At 50.0% G+C, this 16653-nt stretch overlaps 1 protein-coding gene across 3 annotated transcripts in view; it reads right to left on the bottom strand.

Annotated features, from left to right (window-relative positions):
* The window catches only part of ARL9 (ARF like GTPase 9), a 64883-nt gene extending 57464 nt beyond the window's left edge, over positions 1 to 7419 (bottom strand). For all 3 annotated transcript variants that reach the window (XR_011321157.1, XR_011321151.1, XM_069767675.1), the window contains exon 1: positions 5516 to 7419. Coding sequence is in view for 1 of the 3 variants with exons in the window: in XM_069767675.1 (XP_069623776.1) it covers positions 5516 to 7321 (1806 nt within the window). In the remaining 2 variants the exon portion in view is untranslated. The remainder of the gene's footprint in view (positions 1 to 5515) is intronic.
* Positions 7420 to 16653: the final 9234 nt, after the last annotated feature.

Raw genomic sequence — 16653 nt, 5'->3', positions numbered from 1 at the left:
TACCACTCCTCCTGTCCTGTATATATACACTGCACAGTACCACTCCTCCTGTATATATACACTGCACAGTACCACTCCTCCTGTACTGTATATATACACTGCACAGTACCACTCCTCCTGTATATATACACTGCACAGTACCACTCCTCCTGTCCTGTATATATACACTGCACAGTACCACTCCTCCTGTACTGTATATATACACTGCACAGTACCACTCCTCCTGTATATATACACTGCACAGTACCACTCCTCCTGTACTGTATATATACACTGCACAGTACCACTCCTCCTGTATATATACACTGCACAGTACCACTCCTCCTGTACTGTATATATACACTGCACAGTACCACTCCTCCTGTATATATACACTGCACAGTACCACTCCTCCTGTCCTGTATATATACACATTGCACAGTACCACTCCTCCTGTCCTGTATATATACACTGCACAGTACCACTCCTCCTGTATATATACACTGCACAGTACCACTCCTCCTGTACTGTATATATACACTGCACAGTACCACTCCTCCTGTATATATACACTGCACAGTACCACTTCTCCTGTCCTGTATATATACACATTGCACAGTACCACTCCTCCTGTACTGTATATATACACTGCACAGTACCACTCCTTCTGTCCTGTATATATACACTGCACAGTACCACTCCTCCTGTCCTGTATATATACACTGCACAGTACCGCTCCTCCTGTACTGTATATATACACTGCACAGTACCACTCCTCCTGTATATATACACTGCACAGTACCACTCCTCCTGTCCTGTATATATACACTGCACAGTACCACTCCTCCTGTCCTGTATATATACACTGCACAGTACCACTCCTCCTGTCCTGTATATATACACTGTACAGTACCACTCCTCCTGTATATATACACTGCACAGTACCACTCCTCCTGTCCTGTATATATACACTGCACAGTACCACTTCTCCTGTCCTGTATATATACACATTGCACAGTACCACTCCTCCTGTCCTGTATATATACACTGCACAGTACCACTCCTCCTGTATATATACACTGCACAGTACCACTCCTCCTGTACTGTATATATACACTGCACAGTACCACTCCTCCTGTATATATACACTGCACAGTACCACTTCTCCTGTCCTGTATATATACACATTGCACAGTACCACTCCTCCTGTACTGTATATATACACTGCGCAGTACCACTCCTTCTGTCCTGTATATATACACTGCACAGTACCACTCCTCCTGTCCTGTATATATACACTGCACAGTACCACTCCACCTGTCCTGTGTATATACACTGCACAGTACCACTCCTCGTGTCCTGTATATACACATTGCACAGTACCACTCCTCCTGTACTGTATATATACACTGCGCAGTACCACTCCTCCTGTCCTGTATATATACACTGCACAGTACCGCTCCTCCTGTACTGTATATATACATTGCACAGTACCACTCCTCCTGTATATATACACTGCACAGTACCACTCCTCCTGTCCTGTATATATACACTGCACAGTACCACTCCTCCTGTCCTGTATATATACACTGCACAGTACCACTCCTCCTGTCCTGTATATATACACTGCACAGTACCACTCCTCCTGTATATATACACTGCACAGTACCACTCCTCCTGTCCTGTATATATACACTGCACAGTACCACTTCTCCTGTCCTGTATATATACACATTGCACAGTACCACTCCTCCTGTCCTGTATATATACACTGCACAGTACCACTCCTCCTGTATATATACACTGCACAGTACCACTCCTCCTGTACTGTATATATACACTGCACAGTACCTCTCCTCCTGTATATATACACTGCACAGTACCACTTCTCCTGTCCTGTATATATACACATTGCACAGTACCACTCCTCCTGTACTGTATATATACACTGCGCAGTACCACTCCTTCTGTCCTGTATATATACACTGCACAGTACCACTCCTCCTGTCCTGTATATATACACTGCACAGTACCACTCCTCCTGTATATATACACTGCACAGTACCACTCCTCCTGTCCTGTATATATACACATTGCACAGTACCACTCCTCCTGTACTGTATATATACACTGCGCAGTACCACTCCTTCTGTCCTGTATATATACACTGCACAGTACCACTCCTCCTGTATATATACACTGCACAGTACCACTTCTCCTGTCCTGTATATATACACATTGCACAGTACCACTCCTCCTGTACTGTATATATACACTGCGCAGTACCACTCCTTCTGTCCTGTATATATACACTGCACAGTACCACTCCTCCTGTCCTGTATATATACACTGCACAGTACCACTCCTCCTGTATATATACACTGCACAGTACCACTCCTCCTGTACTGTATATATACACTGCACAGTACCACTCCTCCTGTATATATACACTGCACAGTACCACTTCTCCTGTCCTGTATATATACACATTGCACAGTACCACTCCTCCTGTACTGTATATATACACTGCGCAGTACCACTCCTCCTGTTCTGTGTATATACACTGCACAGTACCACTCCTCCTGTCCTGTATATATACACTGCACAGTACCACTCCTCCTGTCCTGTATATATACACTGCACAGTACCACTCCTCCTGTCCTGTATATATACACTGCACAGTACCACTCCTCCTGTCCTGTATATATACACTGCACAGTACCACTCCTCCTGTCCTGTATATATACACTGCACAGTACCACTCCTCCTGTCCTGTATATATACACTGCACAGTACCACTCCTCCTGTCCTGTATATATACACTGCACAGTACCATTCCTCCTGTATATATACACTGCACAGTACCACTCCTCCTGTCCTGTATATATACACTGCACAGTACCACTCCTCCTGTACTGTATATATACACTGCACAGTACCACTCCTCCTGTCCTGTATATATACACTGCACAGTACCACTCCTCCTGTCCTGTATATATACACTGCACAGTACCGCTCCTCCTGTCCTGTATATATACACTGCACAGTACCACTCCTCCTGTCCTGTATATATACACTGCACAGTACCACTCCTCCTGTGTATACACTGCACAGTACCACTCCTCCTGTCCTGTATATATACACTGCACAGTACCACTCCTCCTGCCCTGTATATATACACTGCACAGTACCACTCCTCCTGTCCTGTATATATACACTGCACAGTACCATTCCTCCTGTATATATACACTGCACAGTACCACTCCTCCTGTCCTGTATATATACACTGCACAGTACCACTCCTCCTGTCCTGTATATATACACTGCACAGTACCACTCCTCCTGTGTATACACTGCACAGTACCACTCCTCCTGTCCTGTATATATACACTGCACAGTACCACTCCTCCTGTCCTGTATATATACACTGCACAGTACCACTCCTCCTGTCCTGTATATATACACTGCACAGTACCACTCCTCCTGTCCTGTATATATACACTGCACAGTACCACTCCTCCTGTGTATACACTGCACAGTACCACTCCTCCTGTCCTGTATATATACACTGCACAGTACCACTTCTCCTGTCCTGTATATATACACTGCACAGTACCACTCCTCCTGTCCTGTATATATACACTGCACAGTACCACTCCTCCTGTCCTGTATATATACACTGCACAGTACCACTCCTCCTGTGTATACACTGCACAGTACCACTCCTCCTGTCCTGTATATATACACTGCACAGTACCACTTCTCCTGTCCTGTATATATACACTGCACAGTACCGCTCCTCCTGTCCTGTATATATACACTGCACAGTACCACTCCTCCTGTCCTGTATATATACACTGCACAGTACCACTCCTCCTGTCCTGTACATATACACTGCACGGTACTAATTCTCCTGTCCTGTTCTTGGAGAGGCGACATTGGTCTTTGGGAGGGTTAATATTGGTTTATTATTTTCACGAATACTATGGGAAAATAATAAATATATATATATTGTAAAACCCATTTAAATGGATTATGCCAAGTAATCCCCTTTACCGAGAACTTTGTAGTTGCTGGGGTCCGACCATTGGGACCCCCAAGATCTCGAGAACCGGCGCTCTAAAGAAGTGGTCGATCATGCGCACTGTGGCGGCATTCAAACATGGCTCTTCAAATAACGCCTTTAAGAGGACTTGTTGAAGGGCACAACAAATATAGCAAAATCCACTGATCGGGCGTGGGGGGAGTTTTATAGTCTGTGGGCTGGTGGGGTTTGTGTGGCAAGGCTTCTTTTTTGTCCCAGTGCGGCGCTAGACAGCTCTGCAGAGAGGCGGCCATACTTTGTACGGGTTTTACTCCCTGCATATTGTAGGGTTCAGGTAGCAGAGTCATCGCCCTGTGTTGTTCTGTAGCCCACATCCCCACACTGACTATATACAGTGGGCAAATAAAGTGTAGACCGCAGTTCCTTATGAATAGTAGGGTCAGAGGGTAAATGTGTTTGTTTTACAATGGTATGGCCCAAATATGAGCTGAGGTAAAACATTGCCAGAAGCTAAGAGGGACAAAGCTTTCTCCTCTCTAGCGTCAGACATGTCCATACACGGGCACTAATGCCCTCACTTCCGCCAGTATGTACTGCTGTGTGTGTGGCAGTGGTTTTTCTAATAATCTTATCACACCTGTCTGCCCCACTTCCTTGAGGCAGGACGGGAGCCATAGTTGACGTGTTGTAGTATTAGGCTGTGTGCACACATTGCTGATTTTTTTCGCTATAAAAATGCAAAAAAACCAGCATACATTATGCATTTCATCATATAGAATGAATTCCGCAATTTTTGTGCACATGATGCGTTTTTTTCCGCGGAAAAAAAACGCATCGCGGTAAAAAAAACGCAGCATGTTCATTAATTTTGTGGATTTTTCGTGGATTTTTCGTGGATTTTCCACTATATAATGCACTGGGAAATATCTGGAAAAATCTGCAAAAAAACCGCACCAAAAACGCAGTAAAACCGCGCAAAAAACGCATGCAGATTTCTTGCAGGAAATTTCAGGTTTTTCTCAGGAAATTTCTGCAAGAAATCCTTAACGTGTGCACATAGCCTTAAACTCCTACTTCCCAGCTCTGGAAATGCACCACTTATGGTTGGAGAATTGGCAGCATTACTTGTCAGGATGTGACTTTCCCCACCAGGTGATGGCAGGGTTTAGAGGGGCACACTTCCATTTATAAGGGTGGGTTTACAGGAGCTTACTGCCATAAACACAAGAGGGTGTGATTGGATCAGGATACCCTCCAAGGCTGGAGGTTGTGGTCTGTATACACACCGTGAACTTCACTCTTGTGAACACAGCCTACAACTAATTCTGTAATGGTGCATTTCTAGTTCACCTATATATTTTGGCATGGGGGGGGGGGCAGTTTGAAAGGTTGCACCGGGGCCCATAACTTTGTAGTTACGCCACTTGTTTATGGGACAACCCCTTCAAAAATATTCATATTACATTAGCTCCGAGCTCATAAGCTTCTCACCTTATGCTTAATTTCAGACGATGAAACACTGCCGGGGAACCCCTTTTCCACTGGCGAATTGGATGACACTGATGCCTCCTCCTCAGTCTGTAATGGAGCTGCTGCGCTCTTCTTCTTTTCCTCCAGCATGATAGATGTGACTGGATCTGCTGCGCTCTTCTCCTCCGGTATTACAGATGTGTCTGGATCTGCTGCGCTCTTCTCCTCCGGTATTACAGATGTGTCTGGATCTGCTGCGCTCTTCTCCTCCGGTATTACAGATGTGTCTGGATCTGCTGCGCTCTTCTCCTCCGGTTTTGCAGATGTGTCTGGATCTGCTGCGCTCTTCTCCTCCAGTATTACAGATGTGTCTGGATCTGCTGCGCTCTTCTCCTCCGGTATTACAGATGTGTCTGGATCTGCTGCGCTCTTCTCCTCCGGTTTTGCAGATGTGTCTGGATCTGCTGCGCTCTTCTCCTCCAGTATTACAGATGTGTCTGGATCTGCTGCGCTCTTCTCCTCCAGTATTACAGATGTGTCTGGATCTGCTGCGCTCTTCTCCTCCGGTTTTGCAGATGTGATTGGAGCTGCTGCGCTCTTCTCCTCCGTTATTACAGATGTGATTGGAGCTGCTGCGCTCTTCTCCTCCAGTATGATAGATGTGACTGGAGCTGCTGCGCTCTTCTCCTCCGTTATTACAGATGTGATTGGAGCTGCTGCGCTCTTCTCCTCCGTTATTACAGATGTGATTGGAGCTGCTGCGCTCTTCTCCTCCAGTATGATAGATGTGTCTGGAGCTGCTGCGCTCTTCTCCTCCGGTATTACAGATGTGACTGGAGCTGCTGCGCTCTTCTTCTTCTCCTCCAGTATTACAGATGTGACTGGAGCTGCTGCGTTCTTCTTCTCCTCCGGTATTACAGATGTGACTGGAGCTGCTGCGCTCTTCTTCTCCTCCGGTATTACAGATGTGACTGGAGCTGCTGCGCTCTTCTCCTCCAGTATGATAGATGTGTCTGGAGCTGCTGCGCTCTTCTCCTCCGGTATTACAGATGTGACTGGAGCTGCTGCGCTCTTCTTCTTCTCCTCCAGTATTACAGATGTGACTGGAGCTGCTGCGTTCTTCTTCTCCTCCGGTATTACAGATGTGACTGGAGCTGCTGCGCTCTTCTTCTCGTCTGGTATTGCAGATGGGACTGGAGCTGCTGCGCTCTTCTCCTCCAGTATGATAGATGTGTCTGGAGCTGCTGCGCTCTTCTCCTCCGGTATTACAGATGTGACTGGAGCTGCTGCGCTCTTCTCCTCCAGTATGATAGATGTGTCTGGAGCTGCTGCGCTCTTCTCCTCCGGTATTACAGATGTGACTGGAGCTGCTGCGCTCTTCTTCTTCTCCTCCAGTATTACAGATGGGACTGGAGCTGCTGCGCTCTTCTTCTCCTCCGGTATTACAGATGTGACTGGAGCTGCTGCGCTCTTCTTCTCGTCTGGTATTGCAGATGGGACTGGAGCTGCTGCGCTCTTCTTCTCCTGTATGACAGAGGTGACTGCAGCTGCTGCGCTCTTCTTCCCTGCACTCTCCTCCTGAAATACAGTTGTGGTACCAGGGGGAACATTCTTGTCACTCCCTGCTCCCTCAGGCTGGTCACCTGTTCTGGAGATGTCTGGGACTGGAGATGATACACCCTCCACACTTCCTTCCTCCCCCTGTACCTCTCCCTGCCCAGCACTCTTTTGCCCCCTCTCCGACAGGTACCTCCAGGTCACCAGAGCCACCCCTCCAGTAGCAGCCAGCAGAGCTGCGGGCAGGCCGATACTCCTGAACAGCGACATCCTCCAGAATACAAAGGGTTACATTCCAGGGGCGACTGAGGCAGGACACGAGGAACTGTCCTAAATTATGGGTTAGTAAAAGGACCTTTGATGATGTCACGACCATGTGATGAGACACGTGATGGGGGAGTTCCCATGTGTCTCCTCTGTCACAGTAATTTCTGTGACTGTCAAGTCCATACATGTAATTCTGTGTCAGAGCCAGGCATGTAGCAGAGCTGAGTGTGTCAGGTAGTAGCTGCAGAGCCCTCTCCTATGTCTGGGCCAGGCATGTAGCAGAGCTGAGTGTGTCAGTAGCAGCTGCAGAGCCCTCTCCTATGTCTGGGCCAGGCAGGTAGCAGAGCTGAGTGTGTCAGGTAGTAGCTGCAGAGCCCTCTCCTATGTCTGGGCCAGGCATGTAGCAGAGCTGAGTGTGTCAGGTAGCAGCTGCAGAGCCCTCTCCTATGTCTGGGCCAGGCAGGTAGCAGAGCTGAGTGTGTCAGTAGCAGCTGCAGAGCCCTCTCCTATGTCTGGGCCAGGCATGTAGCAGAGCTGTGTGTGTCAGTAGCAGCTGCAGAGCCCTCTCCTATGTCTGGGCCAGGCATGTAGCAGAGCTGAGTGTGTCAGGTAGTAGCTGCAGAGCCCTCTCCTATGTCTGGGCCAGGCATGTAGCAGAGCTGAGTGTGTCAGTAGCAGCTGCAGAGCCCTCTCCTATGTCTGGGCCAGGCAGGTAGCAGAGCTGTGTGTGTCAGGTAGCAGCTGCAGAGCCCTCTCCTATGTCTGGGCCAGGCATGTAGCAGAGCTGAGTGTGTCAGGTAGCAGCTGCAGAGCCCTCTCCTATGTCTGGGCCAGGCAGGTAGCAGTGCTGAGTGTGTCAGTAGCAGCTGCAGAGCCCTCTCCTATGTCTGGGCCAGGCATGTAGCAGAGCTGAGTGTGTCAGGTAGCAGCTGCAGAGCCCTCTCCTATGTCTGGGCCAGGCATGTAGCAGAGCTGTGTGTGTCAGTAGCAGCTGCAGAGCCCTCTCCTATGTCTGGGCCAGGCAGGTAGCAGAGCTGCGTGTGTCAGGTAGCAGCTGCAGAGCCCTCTCCTATGTCTGGGCCAGGCATGTAGCAGTGCTGAGTGTGTCAGGTTGCAGCTGCAGAGCCCTCTCCTATGTCTGGGCCAGGCATGTAGCAGAGCTGAGTGTGTCAGGTAGCAGCTGCAGAGCCCTCTCCTATGTCTGGGCCAGGTAGGTAGCAGAGCTGTGTGTGTCAGGTAGCAGCTGCAGAGCTCTCTCCTATGTCTGGGCCAGGCATGTAGCAGTGCTGAGTGTGTCAGGTTGCAGCTGCAGAGCCCTCTCCTATGTCTGGGCCAGGCATGTAGCAGAGCTGAGTGTGTCAGTAGCAGCTGCAGAGCCCTCTCCTATGTCTGGGCCAGGCATGTAGCAGAGCTGTGTGTGTCAGTAGCAGCTGCAGAGCCCTCTCCTATGTCTGGGCCAGGCAGGTAGCAGAGCTGAGTGTGTCAGTAGCAGCTGCAGAGCCCTCTCCTATGTCTGGGCCAGGCAGGTAGCAGAGCTGTGTGTGTCAGGTAGCAGCTGCAGAGCTCTCTCCTATGTCTGGGCCAGGCATGTAGCAGTGCTGAGTGTGTCAGTAGCAGCTGCAGAGCCCTCTCCTATGTCTGGGCCAGGCATGTAGCAGAGCTGAGTGTGTCAGGTAGCAGCTGCAGAGCTCTCTCCTATGTCTGGGCCAGGCATGTAGCAGTGCTGAGTGTGTCAGGTTGCAGCTGCAGAGCCCTCTCCTATGTCTGGGCCAGGCATGTAGCAGAGCTGAGTGTGTCAGGTAGCAGCTGCAGAGCCCTCTCCTATGTCTGGGCCAGGCAGGTAGCAGAGCTGTGTGTGTCAGGTAGCAGCTGCAGAGCCCTCTCCTATGTCTGGGCCAGGCATGTAGCAGAGCTGAGTGTGTCAGTAGCAGCTGCAGAGCCCTCTCCTATGTCTGGGCCAGGCAGGTAGCAGAGCTGTGTGTGTCAGGTAGCAGCTGCAGAGCCCTCTCCTATGTCTGGGCCAGGCATGTAGCAGAGCTGAGTGTGTCAGTAGCAGCTGCAGAGCCCTCTCCTATGTCTGGGCCAGGCATGTAGCAGAGCTGTGTGTGTCAGTAGCAGCTGCAGAGCCCTCTCCTATGTCTGGGCCAGGCAGGTAGCAGAGCTGAGTGTGTCAGTAGCAGCTGCAGAGCCCTCTCCTATGTCTGGGCCAGGCAGGTAGCAGAGCTGTGTGTGTCAGGTAGTAGCTGCAGAGCCCTCTCCTATGTCTGGGCCAGGCATGTAGCAGTGCTGAGTGTGTCAGTAGCAGCTGCAGAGCCCTCTCCTATGTCTGGGCCAGGCAGGTAGCAGAGCTGTGTGTGTCAGCTAGTAGCTGCAGAGCCCTCTCCTATGTCTGGGCCAGGCATGTAGCAGTGCTGAGTGTGTCAGTAGCAGCTGCAGAGCCCTCTCCTATGTCTGGGCCAGGCATGTAGCAGTGCTGAGTGTGTCAGGTAGCAGCTGCAGAGCCCTCTCCTATGTCTGGGCCAGGCAGGTAGCAGTGCTGAGTGTGTCAGGTTGCAGCTGCAGAGCCCTCTCCTATGTCTGGGCCAGGCATGTAGCAGAGCTGAGTGTGTCAGGTAGCAGCTGCAGAGCCCTCTCCTATGTCTGGGCCAGGTAGGTAGCAGAGCTGTGTGTGTCAGGTAGCAGCTGCAGAGCTCTCTCCTATGTCTGGGCCAGGCATGTAGCAGTGCTGAGTGTGTCAGGTTGCAGCTGCAGAGCCCTCTCCTATGTCTGGGCCAGGCATGTAGCAGAGCTGAGTGTGTCAGTAGCAGCTGCAGAGCCCTCTCCTATGTCTGGGCCAGGCATGTAGCAGAGCTGTGTGTGTCAGTAGCAGCTGCAGAGCCCTCTCCTATGTCTGGGCCAGGCAGGTAGCAGAGCTGAGTGTGTCAGTAGCAGCTGCAGAGCCCTCTCCTATGTCTGGGCCAGGCAGGTAGCAGAGCTGTGTGTGTCAGGTAGCAGCTGCAGAGCTCTCTCCTATGTCTGGGCCAGGCATGTAGCAGTGCTGAGTGTGTCAGGTTGCAGCTGCAGAGCCCTCTCCTATGTCTGGGCCAGGCATGTAGCAGAGCTGAGTGTGTCAGGTAGCAGCTGCAGAGCTCTCTCCTATGTCTGGGCCAGGCATGTAGCAGTGCTGAGTGTGTCAGGTTGCAGCTGCAGAGCCCTCTCCTATGTCTGGGCCAGGCAGGTAGCAGAGCTGTGTGTGTCAGGTAGCAGCTGCAGAGCCCTCTCCTATGTCTGGGCCAGGCATGTAGCAGAGCTGAGTGTGTCAGTAGCAGCTGCAGAGCCCTCTCCTATGTCTGGGCCAGGCAGGTAGCAGAGCTGTGTGTGTCAGGTAGCAGCTGCAGAGCCCTCTCCTATGTCTGGGCCAGGCATGTAGCAGAGCTGAGTGTGTCAGTAGCAGCTGCAGAGCCCTCTCCTATGTCTGGGCCAGGCATGTAGCAGAGCTGTGTGTGTCAGTAGCAGCTGCAGAGCCCTCTCCTATGTCTGGGCCAGGCAGGTAGCAGAGCTGAGTGTGTCAGTAGCAGCTGCAGAGCCCTCTCCTATGTCTGGGCCAGGCATGTAGCAGAGCTGTGTGTGTCAGGTAGTAGCTGCAGAGCCCTCTCCTATGTCTGGGCCAGGCATGTAGCAGAGCTGAGTGTGTCAGTAGCAGCTGCAGAGCCCTCTCCTATGTCTGGGCCAGGCAGGTAGCAGAGCTGTGTGTGTCAGCTAGTAGCTGCAGAGCCCTCTCCTATGTCTGGGCCAGGCATGTAGCAGTGCTGAGTGTGTCAGTAGCAGCTGCAGAGCCCTCTCCTATGTCTGGGCCAGGCAGGTAGCAGAGCTGTGTGTGTCAGCTAGTAGCTGCAGAGCCCTCTCCTATGTCTGGGCCAGGCATGTAGCAGTGCTGAGTGTGTCAGTAGCAGCTGCAGAGCCCTCTCCTATGTCTGGGCCAGGCATGTAGCAGTGCTGAGTGTGTCAGGTAGCAGCTGCAGAGCCCTCTCCTATGTCTGGGCCAGGCAGGTAGCAGTGCTGAGTGTGTCAGGTTGCAGCTGCAGAGCCCTCTCCTATGTCTGGGCCAGGCATGTAGCAGAGCTGAGTGTGTCAGGTAGCAGCTGCAGAGCCCTCTCCTATGTCTGGGCCAGGTAGGTAGCAGAGCTGTGTGTGTCAGGTAGCAGCTGCAGAGCTCTCTCCTATGTCTGGGCCAGGCATGTAGCAGTGCTGAGTGTGTCAGGTTGCAGCTGCAGAGCCCTCTCCTATGTCTGGGCCAGGCATGTAGCAGAGCTGTGTGTGTCAGGTAGGAGCTGCAGAGCCTCTCCTGTGTCTGGGCCAGGCATGTAGCAGAGCTGTGTGTGTCAGGTAGGAGCTGCAGAGCCTCTCCTGTGTCTGGGCCAGGCATGCAGCAGAGCTGTGTGTGTCAGGTAGTAGCTGCAGAGCCTCTCCTGTGTCTGGGCCAGGCATGTAGCAGAGCTGTGTGTGTCAGGTAGGAGCTGCAGAGCCTCTCCTGTGTCTGGGCCGGGCATGTAGCAGAGCTGTGTGTGTCAGGTAGGAGCTGCAGAGCCTCTCCTGTGTCTGGGCCGGGCATGTAGCAGAGCTGTGTGTGTCAGGTAGCAGCTGCAGAGCCTCCCCTGGGTCTGGGCCGGGCATATCCGTGCACTCCGTCCCACATTTCGGGCATTTCCTGATGTTATCTGGGCTAGCTAGGCCTATTGGGAGGTTGAAGCCATAACTAGCTCTATGTATAATCTCATGTGTAATATTCTTTCCTAGCAGACACCATCCCTGAATGATTTTGTCCATAATGCCCGTGTCCCCATCTGTCTTGCCCAAGCTTTCACACATGTCTGCTTCCCCACCAGAGTTAACCATTGTCTCAAAACACCATAAATCTTTGACACATTCAAACTGGGAAGATCACACTCCATCAAAACATCAAATTCATTCTTATGGAATTCTTTAGAAACATCCCGCAAATGTCGCATGATAAGATGTTTTAGTTGTGAGTATTGCAAACTCTGGGATTTGTTAAGTTCGAACTTCTCTACCACTTCAGCTTCATTCATCCATCTCCTCAACACTCAAACTCAAATAGGCTTTATTGGCAGGACCAAAATACATTTAGTGTTGCCAAAGCAAGGAAAATAGATGTGACAGGGAGAGGATTGGGGATTATGGGAATGGGGTGTTGGGGGCACAATTTGGGGTTTTAAGCTCCTCTCAGCTTATGACATAGGGTGACATATTGGGCAGCGATTTCCTCTGTTGATTCCTCTTCCCCCCGTAGGATGCAGAGTTTCCTCTCCTCATCCATGGATGGGAAGTCCGGGTTGTGAATAGAAAGATTCTGGAAGTGGGAGGCCCTCACTGCTAAGTATTTGTTTCCGTGAAGCAGGAAGTGCGCCTCGTCCTCCAGTGCGCCTTGCTGGCAGTGCTGGTATAGTCTGTTCTCCCGTGGCTTGTATGTCTGTCGGTGCCACCGTTTCCACCTCTAGACTGTGGGCACTCAGTCTGTATAGGCTCAGGGTCTGCTCGTCTTTGGGGTGATGTAACCTCTCCAGATATGGGGCCAGAGTATAGTCCCTCTGCAGTAAACGGTAGTTTCTGGGAGTTCTCTAATTCACTCTGCCAACCATAAATATATTGCATCTTGCAGCTCTCTGAGGTCTTCTTTATTTCAGCTTATGTCAGGTTGTGTTGCTGACTTTGGCGGGACTGGCTGCCGAGGTTCGTGGCTTGCTCTGGGCTTTGGCTCGGTAGGGCTTTGTGATGGTAGGAGCTGGAGTTGCTGCTCTGAATGTGCGCCTGGTGTGATTGAGCCCTCTTGTTTATAGTTAGTCATAAGGGGAATCGTCCCAACTCTGCCGGACAGGCTATGTTTGAGGTGCTGTGATGTACTGGGAGGAGAAATTTGCAGAACTCCAGGTGGAAGACTTCGGTTGGGCTGGAATCCCACTTTGTGTGGTCTGGGTAAGCCGCTGGGCCCCAAACCTCACTACCATACAGCAGTATAGGAGAGATGATGCTATTGAATATCGTAAGCCAGTCTCTCACCGGTGGTTTGAGGTGGTACAGTTGTCTTCTGATGGCATAGAAGGTTCTGCACGCTTTTCCTTTCAGGGCCTCTGCTGCTTGCTTGAGGCTCCCATTTTGGCTTAGCTCCAGACCGAGGTAGGTAAAACTATTGGTCTTCTCCAATGTGGAACCATTTAATGTAAGGGAGTGAGTGGGGGTTTTATGCTGGTTCCTCTTCTGAAACACCATGAATTTAGTTTTCTTTTGGTTGATGGGCAGCGCCCAGGTGGTGCTGAATGTTTCCTGCACTGCCAAGCTATCTTGGAGGCCTCTCTCGGTTGGGGAGAGTAGCAGGAGGTCATATGCATACAGCAGGAACTTCACCTATTGGTCGGGCAGACTGAGGCCTCGGGTGGAGGAAGATTTCATGGCTGCTGCCAGTCCATTTATGTAGATGTTGAATAGAGTTGGGCTCAGGCTGCAGCCCTGTCTGACCCCGCGGCCCTGCCGGAAGAAGGCTGTCCTCTTCCCGTTCACACGGCAATAGTTCTCAATGTATGAGCTCTTGATGACGTCGTATGTTCTGCCACTTATTCCGCTTTCCAGGAGTTTCAGAAACAGGCCGGGGTGCCACACTGAGTCAAAGGACTTCTTGAAGTCCTCGAAGCATGCAAATATTTTCCCCTGTTTTTTTGTTGTTGACGTGGGTCTTGATGAGGCTGTGCAGGGTGTAGATGTGATTGGTAGTGCGGAGGTTTGGCATGAACCCAGCTTGGCTTCTGCTGAGGATGTCATGCTGTGTGAGGAAGTTGATGATCCTTTTATTAATGACACTGATAAACAGTTTTCCCAGAATGCTGTGGACACAGATCTTTCTGTAATTTGGTGGATTGTATCGCTCTCCATTCTTGTAGATGAACGTAATGAGTCTTTGATTCCAGCATTACGGGAAGTAGCCGGTGCTTAGGACATGGGTTTACAGTTTTGCACTGCTGCGTGTATGTCTGGGGAACTGTATTTGATCATCTCTGGCAGGATGCCGTCACTGCCCCCGGCCTTCTTGCATTTCATTAGTCTGACTCTATACCTTATTTCCAGCACACTGTTTGTGTCCAGAGAGTTTTGGAAGTCCTTGATTGTTTCCTCCATGTCCCTCAGTTTATCGGTTAGATGTTGCTGTTCTGGGGTTAGGTCTTCTTCTGGCATGTTCCTGCAGAGGCTATCGAAGTAGTTGTGCCAGATGTTGCCATTCTAGATGTGGAGGGTGTTCTGCTTGCCGTAGTTTCTGGGAGATGTGCCTCTGTTTTTTCTCCTTGAGGATGCACTTGTATTGCCTCTGTAGGGTGTCATGGGCCGCTCTTAGGTCCCTGTGTTTTTGGTTTGAGGCCTTCCTTAGGGAGTTGCTTAGTGCCTTGCATTCTTTGTCAAACCATTTTTGGCATTGTTTATTTGTAGGTCTCTTGGGGTTGGTTTTTCTGAGGCCTGCTACTTCTGCCATCGTAAATAGGATTTTATTAAAATCATTCACTGCCAGGTTGGCCCCTTGGTGGTTTGATGTGTAGCTACTTGTGTTAAAATGCACAAGTAGGTCTTGGATCTCGGTTATATTGCTCATTTTGATGTACCGTATTCAGTGCCTAACTGTTTAGGCCACTTCAAGGATGGTGGTAGGTTGTGGAGAAAAGCAGAGATGTTTACCTGCTGAAGCCTCCAAACAAATGCACCAGCAGGGCGCAGCGGACCCGATAAATGATGGCAAACACACAGGTGCAAAAAATACCGATGAAACAACCACTTTCAATCCAGTGTTGGCTGTTTGGCATTAGTGCACAAAAAGATAAAAGATACTAGTCTGTATATGGCATAATTCACACAAGCAATGCAGAGCATCTGGTTTACAGCCTATTAGTAACGCACATACAGGCGGGCTGCCCAGTGCTACAAAATGCATGGTGTGCGAACAGGGGCCAATAGTTTACAGAGCCATCTTGGTCCGACTGCGCCCTGCAAGATAAAGTGCAAACCCCCCCCCCCCACATATTAATGTATGTAAGGTATTAGTTTATATTGGGGCCTCAATACGTAAGCTGGCAACCCACGGTGCTGTGACTTTTTAGAATTTTTTGGAGGATTTTTAAGTCCTCTTTTTGTGTCGGTGAGCTTTTATTCAATGTTTAGCGTTAGGACTGGCAAATTGCCAGCTTACGTATTGAGGCCCCAATATAAACTAATACCTTACATACATTACAGATTACTTATCTTGCAGGGCCATATACAGACTAGTATCTCTTATCTTTTTGTGCACTAATGCCAAACAGCCAACACTGGATTGAAAGTGGTTGTTTCATCGGTATTTTTTGCACCTGTGTGTTTGCCATCATTAATCGGGTCCGCTGCACCCTGCTGGTGCATTTGGTTGGAGGCTTCAGCAGGTAAAACATCTCTGCTTTTTTCTCTGTGATTTTTTTGAATTTTTTGGAGGATTTTTATGTCCTCTTTTTGTGTCGGTGAGCTTTTAGGTTGTGGAGACCGGTCAGATGGAGCTTTTCTGTGGGTGGTTTGTCCGTGGATCTCATAAACAGCAGTATCTGGTTGTGGTCTGACAAGTGGGTTTCGGGGGTGACTATGAAGGCATTTATGTTTTCTGGGTCCATGTCTGTTATGGCATAATCTACTACACTACTGCCCACATGGGAGTTTAATGTAAATCTCCCTAATGAGTCCCCCTGATGCGCCCATTCAGTATATACAGCCCCAGGCTCCGGCACAGGTTCAGCAGTGTTCTGCCACTTTTGTTTGCCACTCTGTCATACCTGTTTCTTGCTGTCTGTACTGAGTCGCTGTAGACGGACTCTGTTGTGAATTCTGTGGCTGAGTTCACTTCTGTGGTCACAAGTGGTATTGCAGTCTCTGGGCTTCCTCCCTCAGGTGTTTTGGTGAGCTCGTTGGCTGCCTTGCTATTTAGCTCCACCTGAGTCTGTCTTCCTTGCTCCTTGTCAATGTTCCAATGTTGGATCTGAGCTACTGCATCTTTCCTTGGGCCTGCTGCTCTGCTAGATAAGTGCTTCTAGTTTGTTTTCTGTTTTTTCTGTCCAGCTTGCTATTAACTTTTGCTGGAAGCTCTGAGAAGCAAAGGGGTGCACCGCCGTGCTGTTAGTTCGGCACGGTGGGTCTTTTTGCCCCTTTGCGTGGTTTTCGTTTTAGGGTTTTTTGTAGACTGCATAGTTCTCTTTGCTATCCTCGCTCTGTCTAGAATATCGGGCCTCACTTTGCTGAATCTATTTCATTCCTACGTTTGTCTTTTCATCTTGCTAACA

The sequence above is a fragment of the Ranitomeya imitator genome, chromosome 1, assembly GCF_032444005.1.
Source record: "Ranitomeya imitator isolate aRanImi1 chromosome 1, aRanImi1.pri, whole genome shotgun sequence".
Classification (NCBI taxonomy): Eukaryota; Metazoa; Chordata; class Amphibia; order Anura; family Dendrobatidae; genus Ranitomeya; species Ranitomeya imitator.
The sequence above is the reverse complement of the archived record's forward strand: the minus strand, read 5'-3'. Positions and strand labels throughout refer to the sequence as shown.